The sequence below is a fragment of the Molossus molossus genome, unplaced genomic scaffold (genome assembly GCF_014108415.1).
Source record: "Molossus molossus isolate mMolMol1 unplaced genomic scaffold, mMolMol1.p scaffold_m16_p_3, whole genome shotgun sequence".
Taxonomy (NCBI): domain Eukaryota; kingdom Metazoa; phylum Chordata; class Mammalia; order Chiroptera; family Molossidae; genus Molossus; species Molossus molossus.
This window is the reverse complement of record NW_023425366.1, coordinates 118,971,663-118,990,595: the sequence shown is the minus strand read 5'-3', so window position 1 is coordinate 118,990,595 and position 18,933 is coordinate 118,971,663. Positions and strand designations below refer to the sequence as shown.

General features: G+C 57.4%; 1 protein-coding gene and 1 long non-coding RNA gene across 2 annotated transcripts in view; both read left to right on the top strand.

Moving 5' to 3' along the window:
• Positions 1-3,570: 3,570 nt before the first annotated feature.
• Positions 3,571-4,917, top strand: LOC118641643. The gene is made up of 3 exons (XR_004961646.1): positions 3,571-3,594; positions 3,678-3,737; positions 4,884-4,917. It is a non-coding gene; the product is annotated as an uncharacterized LOC118641643 (long non-coding RNA).
• A 2,768-nt stretch (positions 4,918-7,685) lies between these two features.
• LOC118642148 overlaps positions 7,686-18,933 on the top strand; it is a 38,508-nt gene continuing 27,260 nt past the window's right edge. Inside the window, 27 exon segments of the mRNA XM_036279748.1 lie at positions 7,686-7,704; positions 8,229-8,280; positions 8,589-8,621; positions 9,818-9,847; positions 9,925-9,957; positions 10,288-10,317; positions 11,202-11,231; positions 11,309-11,341; positions 11,656-11,685; positions 12,561-12,590; positions 12,668-12,700; positions 13,031-13,060; positions 13,137-13,169; positions 13,946-13,975; positions 14,053-14,085; positions 14,400-14,429; positions 15,309-15,338; positions 15,416-15,448; positions 15,778-15,807; positions 15,884-15,916; positions 16,693-16,722; positions 16,800-16,832; positions 17,147-17,176; positions 18,052-18,081; positions 18,159-18,191; positions 18,522-18,551; positions 18,628-18,660. Coding sequence (XP_036135641.1) covers positions 7,686-7,704; positions 8,229-8,280; positions 8,589-8,621; positions 9,818-9,847; positions 9,925-9,957; positions 10,288-10,317; positions 11,202-11,231; positions 11,309-11,341; positions 11,656-11,685; positions 12,561-12,590; positions 12,668-12,700; positions 13,031-13,060; positions 13,137-13,169; positions 13,946-13,975; positions 14,053-14,085; positions 14,400-14,429; positions 15,309-15,338; positions 15,416-15,448; positions 15,778-15,807; positions 15,884-15,916; positions 16,693-16,722; positions 16,800-16,832; positions 17,147-17,176; positions 18,052-18,081; positions 18,159-18,191; positions 18,522-18,551; positions 18,628-18,660 — 854 coding nt within the window.

Below are 18,933 nucleotides of genomic sequence, written 5' to 3'. Positions count from 1 at the left end.
ACAAGGCGGTGAGGGCAGGCTTCGTTCAGGCAGCTACAGAGTCTGGGCAGCTGGGTTTGGGGCTGGGGGTGTAGGTAGTGCATTGGAGGCTGGGGCTCTGGAGAGAGGGAGGATTGGGTGTGTGAAGTCTGAATTATGGGGGCTTGGGTACAGATGCATGGGTCCTGTCCCTCTCTGTCTCTGGGGTCTCCACCTTGAGTCAGCAACCCCTGCTCCCCAGGGCTGCCTTCACTGTCTCCTGGCCTAGGGAAAGGTGAGTGGACCTTCCTAGCACTGAGGTCCTAGAAGAGGACCTGGTCTCTCCTACCAGGTGTCTGTGAGCTCTCTGGGGGGAGAGCTCCAGGTATTCCCCAGCTCTGGGATCCAGGTGTAGGGCCCAGGAGAGCACAGGGTTCCTCCCTATGTTCCTGGCAGTCAGTCTTGCCCATGGTCAGCTCAAGTGTGGGAAGCACAGACCCGTACCCTTGAAACAGAGTGAGATGGGGCAGAATCTCAACTCTGGGCATGAGAATATTGGGGTCCAGATGAGGGGTCTGGGGCTGGGTCTGCAAGGGAGGGGGCGTTGGGTTGTGACAGGAAAGGGGAAAGACATCCCTGGAAGCAAGAGGATCAAAGGCTTGGAGGTGGAACAGGATGGGAGGAGAGAAGGCTGGAACATGGGAGGGGAGAAGGGGGCTGAGCGTTACAGAAGGGTCTTCATTCCAGCAACCTGTGGCATCCTAAGGGTGGGAGAAGGGGCTCCCTCCAGAGACCTGATGCATCTAAGCTGCTAGAGAGATGTACTGAGAGATAGGCGTAAGGAGGATGAAATTTCCAGGAAAGGAGGGGTCCAAAAAGATGCTCCAGTAAGAATGGAGGGGAGAGGTACACACATCCCTGAGGAAGAAGGAGTAGAGGACCTGCCCCCAGGGTCACAGCCCAGACAGCCTTGTCTTGGCCAACAGTCTGCTCACCTGGTTCTGTCCTTCTCCTTTTGTGACCGGAAGGAAAACAGGTCCAGGGAGGGGGCAGTGCACTTTTGCTCTGCAGAGTGGGTGAGGGGGGAGCATCCAAATTTGGGTGTCACTCAGGTAAATCTGGCTGAGGTGGGGGGGCAGTTCTATGTCCCCCAAATGAGGACAGAACACCCTAGCTCCTGGCCCCTCCTGCCCCCTTTAGGCTCAACACATCATTTTCCCCCAGGCTATGGCCCCTCCAGTGGCCTGGGAGTAGGTAAGGGGTGGGTAAATAGGATCTGGGGGTGGGGGCAGCCATCTCAGAAATACCTGGGGACAGCACTGACACTCCTCAGGCAGAGAAGCCCACCTGAGACCCCTTCTAGCAGGCCTTCTCTTTCCCCTCCTGCGCACATTTCTCCACCCTCCATAAGAATCCATCAAGACTGTTCTGGTGTCATCTAACCCATGTACTCTGCCCCTCACTGCATGTCCTTTAGGCTAGTTGGGAGCAGGCTTTACATGGGTAGGGGGGGAAGAGTGAGGGGGCAGGATCCTGGGTCTCTCGCCTGCTCCCTGGATCTCCCCCAGCTTCCAAGGGGGTAAGAACTTCAGAAGCCAGGTAAGCCCTGCCTAGCTCCAGCTGTCTCTGTCTGTCTCCCCATTTTTCTCTCATACCCTTCACCTCTATCTGTCCTCCCAGGATTTGGGAACAGGAATGGCCTGGGAGTCCAGCCAGGTGAGAGTGATGGGGTCTGGGTGGGTCCTCTCCCTGTTCCCTCCCAGGCCTCAGAGGGGAGGAGCAAGGTTGGTGAATGATTCTGGGGGAAGAGGGGTAGATTGGGAGCCTTCAGGTTTGCTGTTTCTGGCTGAGTCCAAGGGTCTTGCACACCCACCCCAGCTAGTACCCCAAACCTCCCCAGTTCATTCCTCCTCTCCCCACAGGCCCTCCTGTTCAGAATGGCTACAGAACAGATAGAGGTGGGCTCAGAATGTGTGTGGGGGGATTGGGCCAGTATTCTAGGGGCATCCCTGAAATGGGGTCTCCTGGGACCCTCACTTGATCCATTTCCTTTTCAGGCACTGGAGGGGGTTTAAAACCCCACAAGCTAGGTGAGCCCTCCCACCCTGCCTGTCTCCCCCATTTCTAAGCCCCGACTCCACATTACTGCCTACTTCTCCCTCACCCCCTCTTGCTCTGTCTCCCCAGGGTTTGGGAATGGAAACAGGCTAGGAGCAGGGGCCTTCCCAGGTGCTGCAGCCCAGCCAGGTAAGGTGGGGGAAGAGGTATGGGTATGACATGTTGGGCATAGGGCTGGTTGGGTCAGCATTAGGAGCTTCTTCCAGGCTCCCCAGGGCAGAACTGGTGACTCATTGGAGGCAGAGGGAAGGACCATAAGAGTTCCTGGTGTCTGGTTTGAGGACAGCAGAACAGGGTACCCCTGCTTCACCCCCACCTCAGCTAGGACCCTAAATGCCCCCTGCCCTACCCTTCAGCTCAGCATGGAGCCTAGGAAGGGACTGGGTCTCTGGGGTTCCCTCATCCACTGCATCTCTCTCTCTCCAGGCTTTGGAGGGGGTGTGAAACCACAGAAGCCAGGTGAGACTCGGCTCTCTATACCCATCCCTCTGTCCACCTCACCATCTCTCTGGTTCCCTTCCAAGTCCCAGCACCTCCTCCTCCTTATTCTTCCTTTTGGCTCTGTCTCCCCAGGATATGGAAATGGACTGGGAGCTGGGGCCTTCCCAGGGCTTGGAGCCCAGCCAGGTGAGGATACCTGGGGCACCACCCTGGCATTCAGGGAGGAAAAAGGTTGGGGTCAGAGTTGGGATCAGGGAACCGGTAGGGGAGAGAGTTGGGTTCTTGGGGGAGGGCAGGAGGCGCAGGTCTGGGAAGGGGAATGAAACTTCCAAAGTCCAGTAAGGAGAACCTACCCCCATCCTGGCATGGTCCCTGCCTATTTTCATCCCAGTTCCTCTGTGTGGCCAAAACCTGCCCACCTCAGGGCTTACAGCCCTCACCTCTGTATCCCCAGGATTTGGGAGCAGAAACGGTTTAGGAGTCAGCACTTTTCCGAGGGCGGAGCTCTGACAGGTGGCTACAGGAAGGGGCAGGCAAGGAAAAGGGAGTTTCAGGGACATGATCTGCATTCTTTAGGGGGGCTGGTGGGGATCAGTGTCAACTTCTTTTTTTATCTCTTCCTAGGCCTGGGAGGGGGAATGAAACCTCAGAAGCCAGGTGAGTGGAGAGCCCCACCTTCTCCCCTGTGCCAAGCTCTGGCACTATTACCCTCTCAGAGACTGCTCCCTTCATTGGACTGCTGTGGCCATCCTATGGCTTCCGCCTGGTCTTGTGGAGGGTCTTCCAGACTTCCAGGCCCTTCTCACAACTTTCTCCCTGAGAAGAACTGTTGGGGAGAGTTGGCCACAGAGGTCCTGTCCTGAGAACAGCATCACACTGGCCCAGCTCCAGCCTCTGCCCTCCCTCTCTCCACAGGCCCTGCAGCTCCGAATGGTGGCCAGGGACCAGGTAGGGGATGGGGGTGAGAACTGGGGGGCATATACTTGAGTTTGGGGGTTTAAGGGAGCTCCAGGCTCCTTAATGTGGTCCCCATCTCTTTCTCAGGAATTGGAGGAGGTGTGAAACCTCAAAAGCCAGGTGAGCCCTACTTTGTCCCTATGTCCCTGTCCACCCCCTGCCACCTGGCCTAACCTTAACTCCTTCCTGCTCTGTCTCCCCAGGATTTGGCAACGGGAATAAGATGGGAGCCAGGGTCTTCCAGGGAGTCGAAGCCCAGCCAGGTGAGGACCCCTGGGCCAAACTGGGGTTCCAAGAAGGAAAAAGAGGGAGGAGCTAGGTGATCAGGAGGGCAGAAAATTGATCTCTGGAGGGTAGGGTCCACATATGGTTCCGTGGTACTTGGGCTTTCCCCAGGCTTGGGAGGGGGCATGAAACCCCAGCCAGGTGAGCTTCAACCCTGCCTGTCTTTCTCAACCTCTTGCAGAAATCTGGTGAGCCAGTCCCACCATCTTGACTCTATCCCTACCCATCCCTGTCCTGTCCTCTCCTGACCTATTCCTTACACTGCTGTTTGTTTCTCTCCAGTATCTGGCCCATTGGAAAAGTGGCTGGGGAAGGGAGCTTGGAGAAAGAGGCCAGGATCCGGGGCATACCTCCCCAACCCCAGTTCCAGCAGAGGGGCTCTGAGGGGCTCATTCATTTCACCTGCCTCGGCTGGGCACAGCAGACACTGTGCTGGTCAACCTGAACTGGGCTGACAGCTCTCTAGGCTCAGCCCATAAGCCCAGAACTACACAAGCCCAGTGCCATCTCAAGGACTGTGGTCAAGGCTGTGGGGGCAGGGGAACCCATGGGAGGTAGAAAGTGAGAAGGCAAATCCTGAGGCTAGAAGGGAGCTGAAGTCCTGGGGGTTTAAGCAGCGAGTGAAAAACCCTGGTTCTTGAGGCTGCACTCCCTGGACTTCTTGACCTAGCAGGAAAAAGCGGCAGGAGTTATACTACCTGGAAGTCGTATGGGCTAGAAGTGGAAGGCAGCTGTGGGGAAGGGTCTGGGGCTCCAGGTCCTCACTGCCTCAGTCTTCCCAGCCCCTTCCCTGACACAGGTCCCCACAGTCACCTACCTCCCTTTGTGACTCTAGCCAGGCCAAATGGCAGGAAGGCCAGAGGTCTATAGGAGGGTGGGAGAGGCCAGGGACCATTTCCATGTCAGCAGCACCCAGCTTTTGTGTCCTCCTCCCCCTCAACAGGTCTTGCAGTGCAGAATGGCTGTGGGCCAGGTAGAGAAGGGACAGCTGGTGTATGAGGGCAGAAGCTGTGCCCTGGCTGTTTGGCTCAGCGGTTAGAGCGTCGGCCTGCAGTCCAAGGGTAGAGGCTATTTCTGGGGCAAAACCAGAGATGGGGGTTCTCACATGCTCATCTCTTTTCCAGGCTATGGAGGAAATGGAAAACACCAGAAGACAGGTAAATCCCACTCTGTGTGGTATCTTCTTATCTGTCTGCTCCCCTCAAGTCCCAGATCTCTCCTTACTCCCTCCTGCCCTGTCTCCCCAGGATTCGGGAATGGGGCCTTCCCAGGAGCAGGAGTCCAGCCAGGCAAGGCCCTGGTGCTCAGGAGTATGGGTGTCGCTGAGGGGATAGCTGATATGGGTGCCAGACCCTAGTTCTAAGGGAAGAGGAGGAGTGAGGTAGACTCATGGACTCATGGACTCATGAACAGTGCCTTCTCTTCCTTAGGTCTCGGAGGACTAAAACCTCAGAAGCCAGGTGAGACCTCTGCCTCTCCTACTTGGTGTCCCACAAGAAAAACTCACTCAACAAACAGCCAGGGGCCAGACTTTGGAGACCGGCCCTCTCAGAGTCTGGGGCTTGTGGGCAGGCAGAGGCAGACAGGAAAGTACTGTGAAAACAACTAGAGGCCAGAATGCCCACTAGAGGGCAGGGCCCACTGGAAAAATGAGGACCAAGGCGCTTGCAGGCATTGGGAATGGCTGGGAGGCCATGGGGCAGGGCTAATGCTGATGGCACGCAGCTGGTGAGGAGTCCTCAAGGAGTTCACCCTCCTGGCTGTTTGGCATGCTGTTGGCAGTGACACCCAAATAGGCAGCCCCAGGCAGCTAGGTGTGCCATTCAAGCTCTGGAGGAAAGCTGGACGGCAAGGGGAGTCTAGGACCCAGACAGACTTCCTGGGGAGGCCACGTCCAGGGTGAGAGCAAAAGGGGCCAATTTAGGATGGAGCCTCAGAAAGAGGCCAGTACCCAGAGCACCCCTCTCCTTCCACCAGGCCCTGTACCTCAAAATGGCTATGGACAAGGTAGGGGAAAGCCTGGGTTCTGGGGAGGTGCAGACATGGGGCCTGGATCCCTAATCTGCTACATGTCTTTCAAGGAGGCGTTGGAACAGGTGTGAAACCCCAGCCAGGTGAGCTTCAACCCTGCCTGTCTTTCTCAACCTCTTCAAAATACAGAGCTCCTTGCCCCCCATACAGCCCCCACTTGGAAATGTCCCACGAGGATTTGGGAACAGGCTGGGAACCCAGCCAGGTGAGACTGGTGCAAGCGGTGTGCCTGTGTCTAGGTGTCTTCTCCTACCTCCCACCCAGGCCATGGAGAGGCAGGACTGTCGAATAATGGAGGGGCACTAGGAGGAAGCCACTAGATACCAGCTTTCTGGCTTGGTCCAAGAGTGGGACCTTACTTCCACGTCAGCCAGACGCCTAGCCTTTTCAGCTCACCATCCCTTTTTCCCAGGCCCAGCAGCCCAGAATGGATATGGAGCAGGTAGAAATGGGTGAGAACCTGGGGAGGCCCTGAGAGGGGGCTCCCAGGTCCCTCACCTGCTCTCAAAACTTCTTCAGGCCTTGGGGGGGGCATAAAGCCCCAGAAGCTCGGTAAGTCCTGCTGTAGTCTTGTCCCTCTATTCACATACCTCTGAAGCAGGGTACCCCCTACTCACATCGCTGTCTCTCTAGGATCTGCATCAGCTTTCTCTGCAGCAGGACCCAGGCTTCATAGAGGGACACCAAGAGTTAGGAACTGGGACAGGGGTGGCACAGAAAATTAGGTGCTCAGTAGTGAGAAAACGAGGTATTGGCATCAGGCATGAAGGAGGGAGGAGAAGCTCAGAAGCAAGGTGAAGGGAAAGACCCCCAGGAACCTCCACTTTATCTCTGAGGCAATCTGACCATGTCCTGCCTTTACTGAACCAATCCAAACTCTGCGTCTCATGCCAGCCCAGTTTTCCGCCCCAGGATCCGATACTGGAAATGGACTGGGATTGTCTGGGCTGAGTGAGCAGAGTTAAGCCAGGGTCCTGAGGGATAAGGAAGAAGGAGAGAAGGAAGAGCTGGGAGGCCTGGCAGAGGTTTTGTGAGCCTCTCTGTCTCGCCAGGGCTAGAAAGGGCCAAGAGGACAGCCATCCTGTCCCCGCTCATCTCTCTCGGGTCTCTCTCTTTAACCACCTCCCTTAATAATGAGTGCACTGAGCAGGGTTCTGTGCATGACTCCAAGAAGAGGGACACTACCAGCTTCAGGAGTCGAGGGTGTCAGGGGCACCAAGGACCATGGGGGAGGAGTTGGAGGCAAGACAAGGGACCCCCGTAGGCCACAGCCAGCTTTATCATTCCCCCACCGTCTCTCCACAGGCCCTGCAGCTCAAAATGGCTATGGACCAGGTATGGGTAGGCCAGGGTTCTGGGGAGGTGCAGGGGTGGGGCTTGGGTCCCTCACCTGATGCCTGTCTCTCCACCAGGCGTTGGAGCAGGTGTGAAACCCCAGAAGCCAGGTGAGCCTCAACCCTGCCTGTCTTTCTCCACCTTCTCAAACCTCAGAGCTCCCTGCCCCCCATTGACACCCCACTTGGAAATGTGCCCCCAGGATTTAAGAACAGGTGGGGAGTGCAGCTAGGTAGGACTAGTGGGAGGCTGTGTGTCTATGCCTGGGTTTCTCCTCCTGCCTCCCACCCAGGCCTCGGAGGGGCAGGATTGGTGAATAATTGAGGGGCTCTAGGCAGAAGCCTCTTCAACACAGTTTTCTGGCTTGGTCCAAGAGTGGGACCCTACCCCCAACTCAGGCAGACCACTGTGCTTTTCAGCTCACCCTCCCTTTCCTCTAGGCCCAGCAGCCCAGAATGGATATGGAGCAGGTAGGCGTTGGTAAGAACCTGGGAGACCCTGAGAGGAGGCTCCCAGGTCCCTCACCTGCTCCCCAATCTCCTTCAGGCTTTGGTGGGGGCATGAAGCCTCAGAAGCCCGGTAAGTCCTGCTGTCGTCTAGTCTCTCATCCATGTACCCTCTGAAGCCAGGGCACCTTCTACTCGCATCCCTGTCTCTCTCGAGGATCTGCATGAGCTTTCTCTGGGGCAGGACACCAGGCTTCTTAGAGAGACAGGGGAGGGTTAGAAACAGGCAGGGGCTGGAGCAGGGCCTGGAGCAAGCTGTGGCCCAGAGAACTAGATGTCCAGATTTGGGGTGATGGGGTATTGACCAATGGCCTGGGAGGGAGAGTGAAACCTCAGACACCAGGTGAGGTGAAAGACCCTGGCACCCCCACGTCCACTCTGAGGCTACCTGACTCTGTCTTGATTTTACTGAACCCACCTACACACTGCCCCTCAGGCCAGCCCAGTTTGGTCCCCAGGATCCGATAATGGAAATGGACTGGGATTGTCTGGATTGGGTGAGGGAGCTGGGCCAGGGTCCTGAGGGATGGGGAAGAAGAAGAGAAGGAAGAGCTGGGAGGCCTGGCAGAGGTTTTGTGAGCCTCTCTGTCTCCCCAGGGCTAGAAAGGGCCGAGAGGACAGCCATCCTGTCCCCGCGCATCTCTCTCGGGTCTATCTCTTTAACCACCTCCCTTAAAAATGAGTGCATTGAGCAGGGTTCTGTGCATGACTCCAAGAAGAGGGACACTACCAGCTTCAGGAGTCGAGGGTGTCAGGGGCACCAAGGACCATGGGGGAGGAGTTGGAGGCAAGACAAGGGACCCCCGTAGGCCACAGCCAGCTTTATCATTCCCCCACCGTCTCTCCACAGGCCCTGCAGCACAAAATGGCTACGGACCAGGTATGGGTAGGCCAGGGTTCTGGGGAGGTGCAGGGGTGGGGCTTGGGTCCCTCACCTGATGCCTGTCTCTCCACCAGGCGTTGGAGCAGGTGTGAAACCCCAGAAGCCAGGTGAGCCTCAACCCTGTCTTTCTCCACCTTCTCAAACCTCAGAGCTCCTTGCGCCCCATTCACACCCAACTTGGAAATATCCCATCAAGATTTTGGAACCGGGTGCGATGCGGGGCTATGTGTCCGCGTCTACGTTGTCTTCTGCTGCCTCCCAACCAGGCCTTGGAGGGGCACCATTGGCGAATAATTGAGGGGCAGTAGGGGGAAGCCTCTAGGATATAAGCTTTCTGGCTTGGTCCAAGAGAAGAGACCTTACCTCCACCTCAGCCAAACCCCTCCCTTTTCCCCAGGCCCAGCAGCCCAGAATGGATATGGAGCAGGTAGGAGTGCATAGGAAAGGGCGGAGGCCCTGAGAGGGGGCTCAAAGGTCCCTCACCGGCTCCCCAATCTTCTTCAGGCTTTGGGGGGGGGGGCATGAAGCCCAGAAGCTGGGTGGGTCCTGCTCTAGTCTTGTCTTTCTAATCACGTAACCTCTGGAGCCAGAGCAACCCATACTCACATTTCTGTCTCCATTCAGGATCTGCATCAGCTTTCTCTGGGGCAGGAGCTTAGCTTCTGAGAAAGAGTGCCGGGTTAGGAACTGGGGCAGGTGTTGGGGCAGGCTGTGGCGAAGAGAACTAGATGTCCAGTTTTGGGGTGATGGGGTATTGATCAATGTCCTGGGAGGGGGAGTGAAACCTCAGTAAACCAGGTGAGGTGAGAAACCCTGGCACCCCCACCTCGCCTCTGAGGCTGCCTATCTCTGTCACCCTTTACTGAGCCCCTCCACATACTGCCCCTCAGGCCAGCCCAGGTTTCTTCCCCAGGATACGATAATGGAAATGGACTGGGATTGCTCGGGCTGGGTGAGCTGAGCTGGGCCACGTCCTGAGGGATGGGGAAGGTGGAGAGAAGGAAGAGCTGGGAGGCCTGGCAGAGGTTTTGTGAGCCTCTCTGTCTCCCCAGGACTAGAAAGGGCTGGGGACAGCCATCCTGTCCCCCCTCATATCTCTCAGGGCTCTTGCTTGAACCACCTCCCTTAATAATGAGTGCACTGAGCAGGGTTCTGTGCATGACTCCAAGAAGAGGGACACTACCAGCTTCAGGAGTCGAGGGTGTCAAGGGCACCAAGGACCATGGGGGAGGAGTTGGAGGCAAGACAAGGGACCTCCGTGGGCCACAGCCAGCTTTATCAATCCCCCACCGTCTCTCCACAGGCCCTGCAGCTCAAAATGGCTATGGACCAGGTATGGGTAGGCCAGGGTTCTGGGGAGGTGCAGGGGTGGGGCTTGGGTCCCTCACCTGTTGCCTGTCTCTCCACCAGGCGTTGGAGCAGGTGTGAAACCCCAGAAGCCAGGTGAGCCTCAACCCTGCCTGTCTTTCTCCACCTTCTCAAACCTCAGAGCTCCCTGCCCCCCATTGACACCCCACTTGGAAATGTGCCCCCAGGATTTAAGAACAGGTGGGGAGTGCAGCTAGGTAGGACTAGTGGGAGGCTGTGTGTCTATGTCTGGGTTTCTCCTCCTGCCTCCCACCCAGGCCTCGGAGGGGCAGGATTGGTGAATAATTGAGGGGCTCTAGGCAGAAGCCTCTTCAACACAGTTTTCTGGCTTGGTCCAAGAGTGGGACCCTACCCCCAACTCAGGCAGACCACTGTGCTTTTCAGCTCACCCTCCCTTTCCCCCAGGCCCAGCAGCCCAGAATGGATATGGAGCAGGTAGGCGTTGGTAAGAACCTGGGAGACCCTGAGAGGAGGCTCCCAGGTCCCTCACCTGCTCCCCAATCTCCTTCAGGCTTTGGTGGGGGCATGAAGCCTCAGAAGCCCGGTAAGTCCTGCTGTCGTCTAGTCTCTCATCCATGTACCCTCTGAAGCCAGGGCACCTTCTACTCGCATCCCTGTCTCTCTCGAGGATCTGCATGAGCTTTCTCTGGGGCAGGACACCAGGCTTCTTAGAGAGACAGGGGAGGGTTAGAAACGGGCAGGGGCTGGAGCAGGGCCTGGAGCAAGCTGTGGCCCAGAGAACTAGATGTCCAGATTTGGGGTGATGGGGTATTGACCAATGGCCTGGGAGGGAGAGTGAAACCTCAGACACCAGGTGAGGTGAAAGACCCTGGCACCCCCACGTCCACTCTGAGGCTACCTGACTCTGTCTTGATTTTACTGAACCCACCTACACACTGCCCCTCAGGCCAGCCCAGTTTGGTCCCCAAGATCCGATAATGGAAATGGACTGGGATTGTCTGGATTGGGTGAGGGAGCTGGGCCAGGGTCCTGAGGGATGGGGAAGAAGAGAAGGAAGAGCTGGGAGGCCTGGCAGAGGTTTTGTGAGCCTCTCTGTCTCGCCAGGGCTAGAAAGGGCCGAGAGGACAGCCATCCTGTCCCCGCGCATCCCTCTCGGGTCTCTCTCTCTTTAACCACCTCCTTAATAATGAGTGCATTGAGCAGGGTTCTGTGCATGACTCCAAGAAGAGGGACACTACCAGCTTCAGGAGTCGAGGGTGTCAGGGGCACCAAGGACCATGGGGGAGGAGTTGGAGGCAAGACAAGGGACCCCCGTAGGCCACAGCCAGCTTTATCATTCCCCCACCGTCTCTCCACAGGCCCTGCAGCTCAAAATGGCTATGGACCAGGTATGGGTAGGCCAGGGTTCTGGGGAGGTGCAGGGGTGGGGCTTGGGTCCCTCACCTGATGCCTGTCTCTCCACCAGGCGTTGGAGCAGGTGTGAAACCCCAGAAGCCAGGTGAGCCTCAACCCTGCCTGTCTTTCTCCACCTTCTCAAACCTCAGAGCTCCTTGCGCCCCATTCACACCCAACTTGGAAATATCCCATCAAGATTTTGGAACCGGGTGCGAGCACAGCCAGTTGAGACCGCTGCGGGGCTATGTGTCCGCGTCTACGTTGTCTTCTCCTGCCTCCCAACCAGGCCTTGGAGGGGCACCATTGGCGAATAATTGAGGGGCAGTAGGGGGAAGCCTCTAGGATATAAGCTTTCTGGCTTGGTCCAAGAGAAGAGACCTTACCTCCACCTCAGCCAAACCCCTCCTTTTTCCCCAGGCCCAGCAGCCCAGAATGGATATGGAGCAGGTAGGAGTGCATAGGAAAGGGCGGAGGCCCTGAGAGGGGGCTCAAAGGTCCCTCACCGGCTCCCCAATCTTCTTCAGGCTTTGGGGGGGCGGCATGAAGCCCAGAAGCTGGGTGGGTCCTGCTCTAGTCTTGTCTTTCTAATCACGTAACCTCTGGAGCCAGAGCAACCCATACTCACATTTCTGTCTCCATTCAGGATCTGCATCAGCTTTCTCTGGGGCAGGAGCTTAGCTTCTGAGAAAGAGTGCCGGGTTAGGAACTGGGGCAGGTGTTGGGGCAGGCTGTGGCGAAGAGAACTACATCTCCAGTTTTGGGGTGATGGGGTATTGATCAATGTCCTGGGAGGGGGAGTGAAACCTCAGTAAACCAGGTGAGGTGAGAAACCCTGGCACCCCCACCTCGCCTCTGAGGCTGCCTATCTCTGTCACCCTTTACTGAGCCCCTCCACATACTGCCCCTCAGGCCAGCCCAGGTTTCTTCCCCAGGATACGATAATGGAAATGGACTGGGATTGCTCGGGCTGGGTGAGCTGAGCTGGGCCACGTCCTGAGGGATGGGGAAGGTGGAGAGAAGGAAGAGCTGGGAGGCCTGGCAGAGGTTTTGTGAGCCTCTCTGTCTCCCCAGGGCTAGAAAGGGCTGGGGACAGCCATCCTGTCCCCCCTCATATCTCTCAGGGCTCTCGCTTGAACCACCTCCCTTAATAATGAGTGCACTGAGCAGGGTTCTGTGCATGACTCCAAGAAGAGGGACACTACCAGCTTCAGGAGTCGAGGGTGTCAAGGGCACCAAGGACCATGGGGGAGGAGTTGGAGGCAAGACAAGGGACCTCCGTGGGCCACAGCCAGCTTTATCAATCCCCCACCGTCTCTCCACAGGCCCTGCAGCTCAAAATGGCTATGGACCAGGTATGGGTAGGCCAGGGTTCTGGGGAGGTGCAGGGGTGGGGCTTGGGTCCCTCACCTGTTGCCTGTCTCTCCACCAGGCGTTGGAGCAGGTGTGAAACCCCAGAAGCCAGGTGAGCCTCAACCCTGCCTGTCTTTCTCCACCTTCTCAAACCTCAGAGCTCCCTGCCCCCCATTGACACCCCACTTGGAAATGTGCCCCCAGGATTTAGGAACAGGTGGGGAGTGCAGCTAGGTAGGACTAGTGGGAGGCTGTGTGTCTATGTCTGGGTTTCTCCTCCTGCCTCCCACCCAGGCCTCGGAGGGGCAGGATTGGTGAATAATTGAGGGGCTCTAGGCAGAAGCCTCTTCAACACAGTTTTCTGGCTTGGTCCAAGAGTGGGACCCTACCCCCAACTCAGCCAGACCACTGTGCTTTTCAGCTCACCCTCCCTTTCCCCCAGGCCCAGCAGCCCAGAATGGATATGGAGCAGGTAGGCGTTGGTAAGAACCTGGGAGACCCTGAGAGGAGGCTCCCAGGTCCCTCACCTGCTCCCCAATCTCCTTCAGGCTTTGGTGGGGGCATGAAGCCTCAGAAGCCCGGTAAGTCCTGCTGTCGTCTAGTCTCTCATCCATGTACCCTCTGAAGCCAGGGCACCTTCTACTCGCATCCCTGTCTCTCTCGAGGATCTGCATGAGCTTTCTCTGGGGCAGGACACCAGGCTTCTTAGAGAGACAGGGGAGGGTTAGAAACGGGCAGGGGCTGGAGCAGGGCCTGGAGCAAGCTGTGGCCCAGAGAACTAGATGTCCAGATTTGGGGTGATGGGGTATTGACCAATGGCCTGGGAGGGAGAGTGAAACCTCAGACACCAGGTGAGGTGAAAGACCCTGGCACCCCCACGTCCACTCTGAGGCTACCTGACTCTGTCTTGATTTTACTGAACCCACCTACACACTGCCCCTCAGGCCAGCCCAGTTTGGTCCCCAAGATCCGATAATGGAAATGGACTGGGATTGTCTGGATTGGGTGAGGGAGCTGGGCCAGGGTCCTGAGGGATGGGGAAGAAGAGAAGGAAGAGCTGGGAGGCCTGGCAGAGGTTTTGTGAGCCTCTCTGTCTCGCCAGGGCTAGAAAGGGCCGAGAGGACAGCCATCCTGTCCCCGCGCATCCCTCTCGGGTCTCTCTCTCTTTAACCACCTCCCTTAATAATGAGTGCATTGAGCAGGGTTCTGTGCATGACTCCAAGAAGAGGGACACTACCAGCTTCAGGAGTCGAGGGTGTCAGGGGCACCAAGGACCAAGGGGGAGGAGTTGGAGGCAAGACAAGGGACCCCCGTAGGCCACAGCCAGCTTTATCATTCCCCCACCGTCTCTCCACAGGCCCTGCAGCTCAAAATGGCTACGGACCAGGTATGGGTAGGCCAGGGTTCTGGGGAGGTGCAGGGGTGGGGCTTGGGTCCCTCACCTGATGCCTGTCTCTCCACCAGGCGTTGGAGCAGGTGTGAAACCCCAGAAGCCAGGTGAGCCTCAACCCTGCCTGTCTTTCTCCACCTTCTCAAACCTCAGATCTCCTTGCGCCCCATTCACACCCAACTTGGAAATATCCCATCAAGATTTTGGAACCGGGTGCGAGCACAGCCAGTTGAGACCGTTGCGGGGCTTTGTGTCCGCGTCTACGTTGTCTTCTCCTGCCTCCCAACCAGGCCTTGGAGGGGCACCATTGGCGAATAATTGAGGGGCAGTAGGGGGAAGCCTCTAGGATATAAGCTTTCTGGCTTGGTCCAAGAGAAGAGACCTTACCTCCACCTCAGCCAAACCCCTCCTTTTTCCCCAGGCCCAGCAGCCCAGAATGGATATGGAGCAGGTAGGAGTGCATAGGAAAGGGCGGAGGCCCTGAGAGGGGGCTCAAAGGTCCCTCACTGGCTCCCCAATCTTCTTCAGGCTTTCGGGGGGGGGGGGGCATGAAGCCCAGAAGCTGGGTGGGTCCTGCTCTAGTCTTGTCTTTCTAATCACGTAACCTCTGGAGCCAGAGCAACCCATACTCACATTTCTGTCTCCATTCAGGATCTGCATCAGCTTTCTCTGGGGCAGGAGCTTAGCTTCTGAGAAAGAGTGCCGGGTTAGGAACTGGGGCAGGTGTTGGGGCAGGCTGTGGCGAAGAGAACTAGATGTCCAGTTTTGGGGTGATGGGGTATTGATCAATGTCCTGGGAGGGGGAGTGAAACCTCAGTAAACCAGGTGAGGTGAGAAACCCTGGCACCCCCACCTCGCCTCTGAGGCTGCCTATCTCTGTCACCCTTTACTGAGCCCCTCCACATACTGCCCCTCAGGCCAGCCCAGGTTTCTTCCCCAGGATACGATAATGGAAATGGACTGGGATTGCTCGGGCTGGGTGAGCTGAGCTGGGCCACGTCCTGAGGGATGGGGAAGGTGGAGAGAAGGAAGAGCTGGGAGGCCTGGCAGAGGTTTTGTGAGCCTCTCTGTCTCCCCAGGGCTAGAAAGGGCTGGGGACAGCCATCCTGTCCCCCCTCATATCTCTCAGGGCTCTCGCTTGAACCACCTCCCTTAATAATGAGTGCACTGAGCAGGGTTCTGTGCATGACTCCAAGAAGAGGGACACTACCAGCTTCAGGAGTCGAGGGTGTCAAGGGCACCAAGGACCATGGGGGAGGAGTTGGAGGCAAGACAAGGGACCTCCGTGGGCCACAGCCAGCTTTATCAATCCCCCACCGTCTCTCCACAGGCCCTGCAGCTCAAAATGGCTATGGACCAGGTATGGGTAGGCCAGGGTTCTGGGGAGGTGCAGGGGTGGGGCTTGGGTCCCTCACCTGTTGCCTGTCTCTCCACCAGGCGTTGGAGCAGGTGTGAAACCCCAGAAGCCAGGTGAGCCTCAACCCTGCCTGTCTTTCTCCACCTTCTCAAACCTCAGAGCTCCCTGCCCCCCACTGACACCCCACTTGGAAATGTGCCCCCAGGATTTAAGAACAGGTGGGGAGTGCAGCTAGGTAGGACTAGTGGGAGGCTGTGTGTCTATGTCTGGGTTTCTCCTCCTGCCTCCCACCCAGGCCTCGGAGGGGCAGGATTGGTGAATAATTGAGGGGCTCTAGGCAGAAGCCTCTTCAACACAGTTTTCTGGCTTGGTCCAAGAGTGGGACCCTACCCCCAACTCAGCCAGACCACTGTGCTTTTCAGCTCACCCTCCCTTTCCCCAGGCCCAGCAGCCCAGAATGGATATGGAGCAGGTAGGCGTTGGTAAGAACCTGGGAGACCCTGAGAGGAGGCTCCCAGGTCCCTCACCTGCTCCCCAATCTCCTTCAGGCTTTGGTGGGGGCATGAAGCCTCAGAAGCCCGGTAAGTCCTGCTGTCGTCTAGTCTCTCATCCATGTACCCTCTGAAGCCAGGGCACCTTCTACTCGCATCCCTGTCTCTCTCGAGGATCTGCATGAGCTTTCTCTGGGGCAGGACACCAGGCTTCTTAGAGAGACAGGGGAGGGTTAGAAACGGGCAGGGGCTGGAGCAGGGCCTGGAGCAAGCTGTGGCCCAGAGAACTAGATGTCCAGATTTGGGGTGATGGGGTATTGACCAATGGCCTGGGAGGGAGAGTGAAACCTCAGACACCAGGTGAGGTGAAAGACCCTGGCACCCCCACGTCCACTCTGAGGCTACCTGACTCTGTCTTGATTTTACTGAACCCACCTACACACTGCCCCTCAGGCCAGCCCAGTTTGGTCCCCAAGATCCGATAATGGAAATGGACTGGGATTGTCTGGATTGGGTGAGGGAGCTGGGCCAGGGTCCTGAGGGATGGGGAAGAAGAGAAGGAAGAGCTGGGAGGCCTGGCAGAGGTTTTGTGAGCCTCTCTGTCTCGCCAGGGCTAGAAAGGGCCGAGAGGACAGCCATCCTGTCCCCGCGCATCCCTCTCGGGTCTCTCTCTCTTTAACCACCTCCCTTAATAATGAGTGCATTGAGCAGGGTTCTGTGCATGACTCCAAGAAGAGGGACACTACCAGCTTCAGGAGTCGAGGGTGTCAGGGGCACCAAGGACCATGGGGGAGGAGTTGGAGGCAAGACAAGGGACCCCCGTAGGCCACAGCCAGCTTTATCATTCCCCCACCGTCTCTCCACAGGCCCTGCAGCTCAAAATGGCTACGGACCAGGTATGGGTAGGCCAGGGTTCTGGGGAGGTGCAGGGGTGGGGCTTGGGTCCCTCACCTGATGCCTGTCTCTCCACCAGGCGTTGGAGCAGGTGTGAAACCCCAGAAGCCAGGTGAGCCTCAACCCTGCCTGTCTTTCTCCACCTTCTCAAACCTCAGAGCTCCTTGCGCCCCATTCACACCCAACTTGGAAATATCCCATCAAGATTTTGGAACCGGGTGCGAGCACAGCCAGTTGAGACCGTTGCGGGGCTTTGTGTCCGCGTCTACGTTGTCTTCTCCTGCCTCCCAACCAGGCCTTGGAGGGGCACCATTGGCGAATAATTGAGGGGCAGTAGGGGGAAGCCTCTAGGATATAAGCTTTCTGGCTTGGTCCAAGAGAAGAGACCTTACCTCCACCTCAGCCAAACCCCTCCTTTTTCCCCAGGCCCAGCAGCCCAGAATGGATATGGAGCAGGTAGGAGTGCATAGGAAAGGGCGGAGGCACTGAGAGGGGGCTCAAAGGTCCCTCACCGGCTCCCCAATCTTCTTCAGGCTTTGGGGGGGGGGCATGAAGCCCAGAAGCTGGGTGGGTCCTGCTCTAGTCTTGTCTTTCTAATCACGTAACCTCTGGAGCCAGAGCAACCCATACTCACATTTCTGTCTCCATTCAGGATCTGCATCAGCTTTCTCTGGGGCAGGAGCTTAGCTTCTGAGAAAGAGTGCCGGGTTAGGAACTGGGGCAGGTGTTGGGGCAGGCTGTGGCGAAGAGAACTACATGTCCAGTTTTGGGGTGATGGGGTATTGATCAATGTCCTGGGAGGGGGAGTGAAACCTCAGTAAACCAGGTGAGGTGAGAAACCCTGGCACCCCCACCTCGCCTCTGAGGCTGCCTATCTCTGTCACCCTTTACTGAGCCCCTCCACATACTGCCCCTCAGGCCAGCCCAGGTTTCTTCCCCAGGATACGATAATGGAAATGGACTGGGATTGCTCGGGCTGGGTGAGCTGAGCTGGGCCACGTCCTGAGGGATGGGGAAGGTGGAGAGAAGGAAGAGCTGGGAGGCCTGGCAGAGGTTTTGTGAGCCTCTCTGTCTCCCCAGGGCTAGAAAGGGCTGGGGACAGCCATCCTGTCCCCCCTCATATCTCTCAGGGCTCTCGCTTGAACCACCTCCCTTAATAATGAGTGCACTGAGCAGGGTTCTGTGCATGACTCCAAGAAGAGGGACACTACCAGCTTCAGGAGTCGAGGGTGTCAAGGGCACCAAGGACCATGGGGGAGGAGTTGGAGGCAAGACAAGGGACCTCCGTGGGCCACAGCCAGCTTTATCAATCCCCCACCGTCTCTCCACAGGCCCTGCAGCTCAAAATGGCTATGGACCAGGTATGGGTAGGCCAGGGTTCTGGGGAGGTGCAGGGGTGGGGCTTGGGTCCCTCACCTGTTGCCTGTCTCTCCACCAGGCGTTGGAGCAGGTGTGAAACCCCAGAAGCCAGGTGAGCCTCAACCCTGCCTGTCTTTCTCCACCTTCTCAAACCTCAGAGCTCCCTGCCCCCCATTGACACCCCACTTGGAAATGTGCCCCCAGGATTTAAGAACAGGTGGGGAGTGCAGCCAGGTAGGACTAGTGGGAGGCTGTGTGTCTATGTCTGGGTTTCTCCTCCTGCCTCCCACCCAGGCCTCGGAGGGGCAGGATTGGTGAATAATTGAGGGGCTCTAGGCAGAAGCCTCTTCAACACAGTTTTCTGGCTTGGTCCAAGAGTGGGACCCTACCCCCAACTCAGCCAGACCACTGTGCTTTTCAGCTCACCCTCCCTTTCCCCCAGGCCCAGCAGCCCAGAATGGATATGGAGCAGGTAGGCGTTGGTAAGAACCTGGGAGACCCTGAGAGGAGGCTCCCAGGTCCCTCACCTGCTCCCCAATCTCCTTCAGGCTTTGGTGGGGGCATGAAGCCTCAGAAGCCCGGTAAGTCCTGCTGTCGTCTAGTCTCTCATCCATGTACCCTCTGAAGCCAGGGCACCTTCTACTCGCATCCCTGTCTCTCTCGAGGATCTGCATGAGCTTTCTCTGGGGCAGGACACCAGGCTTCTTAGAGAGACAGGGGAGGGTTAGAAACGGGCAGGGGCTGGAGCAGGGCCTGGAGCAAGCTGTGGCCCAGAGAACTAGATGTCCAGATTTGGGGTGATGGGGTATTGACCAATGGCCTGGGAGGGAGAGTGAAACCTCAGACACCAGGTG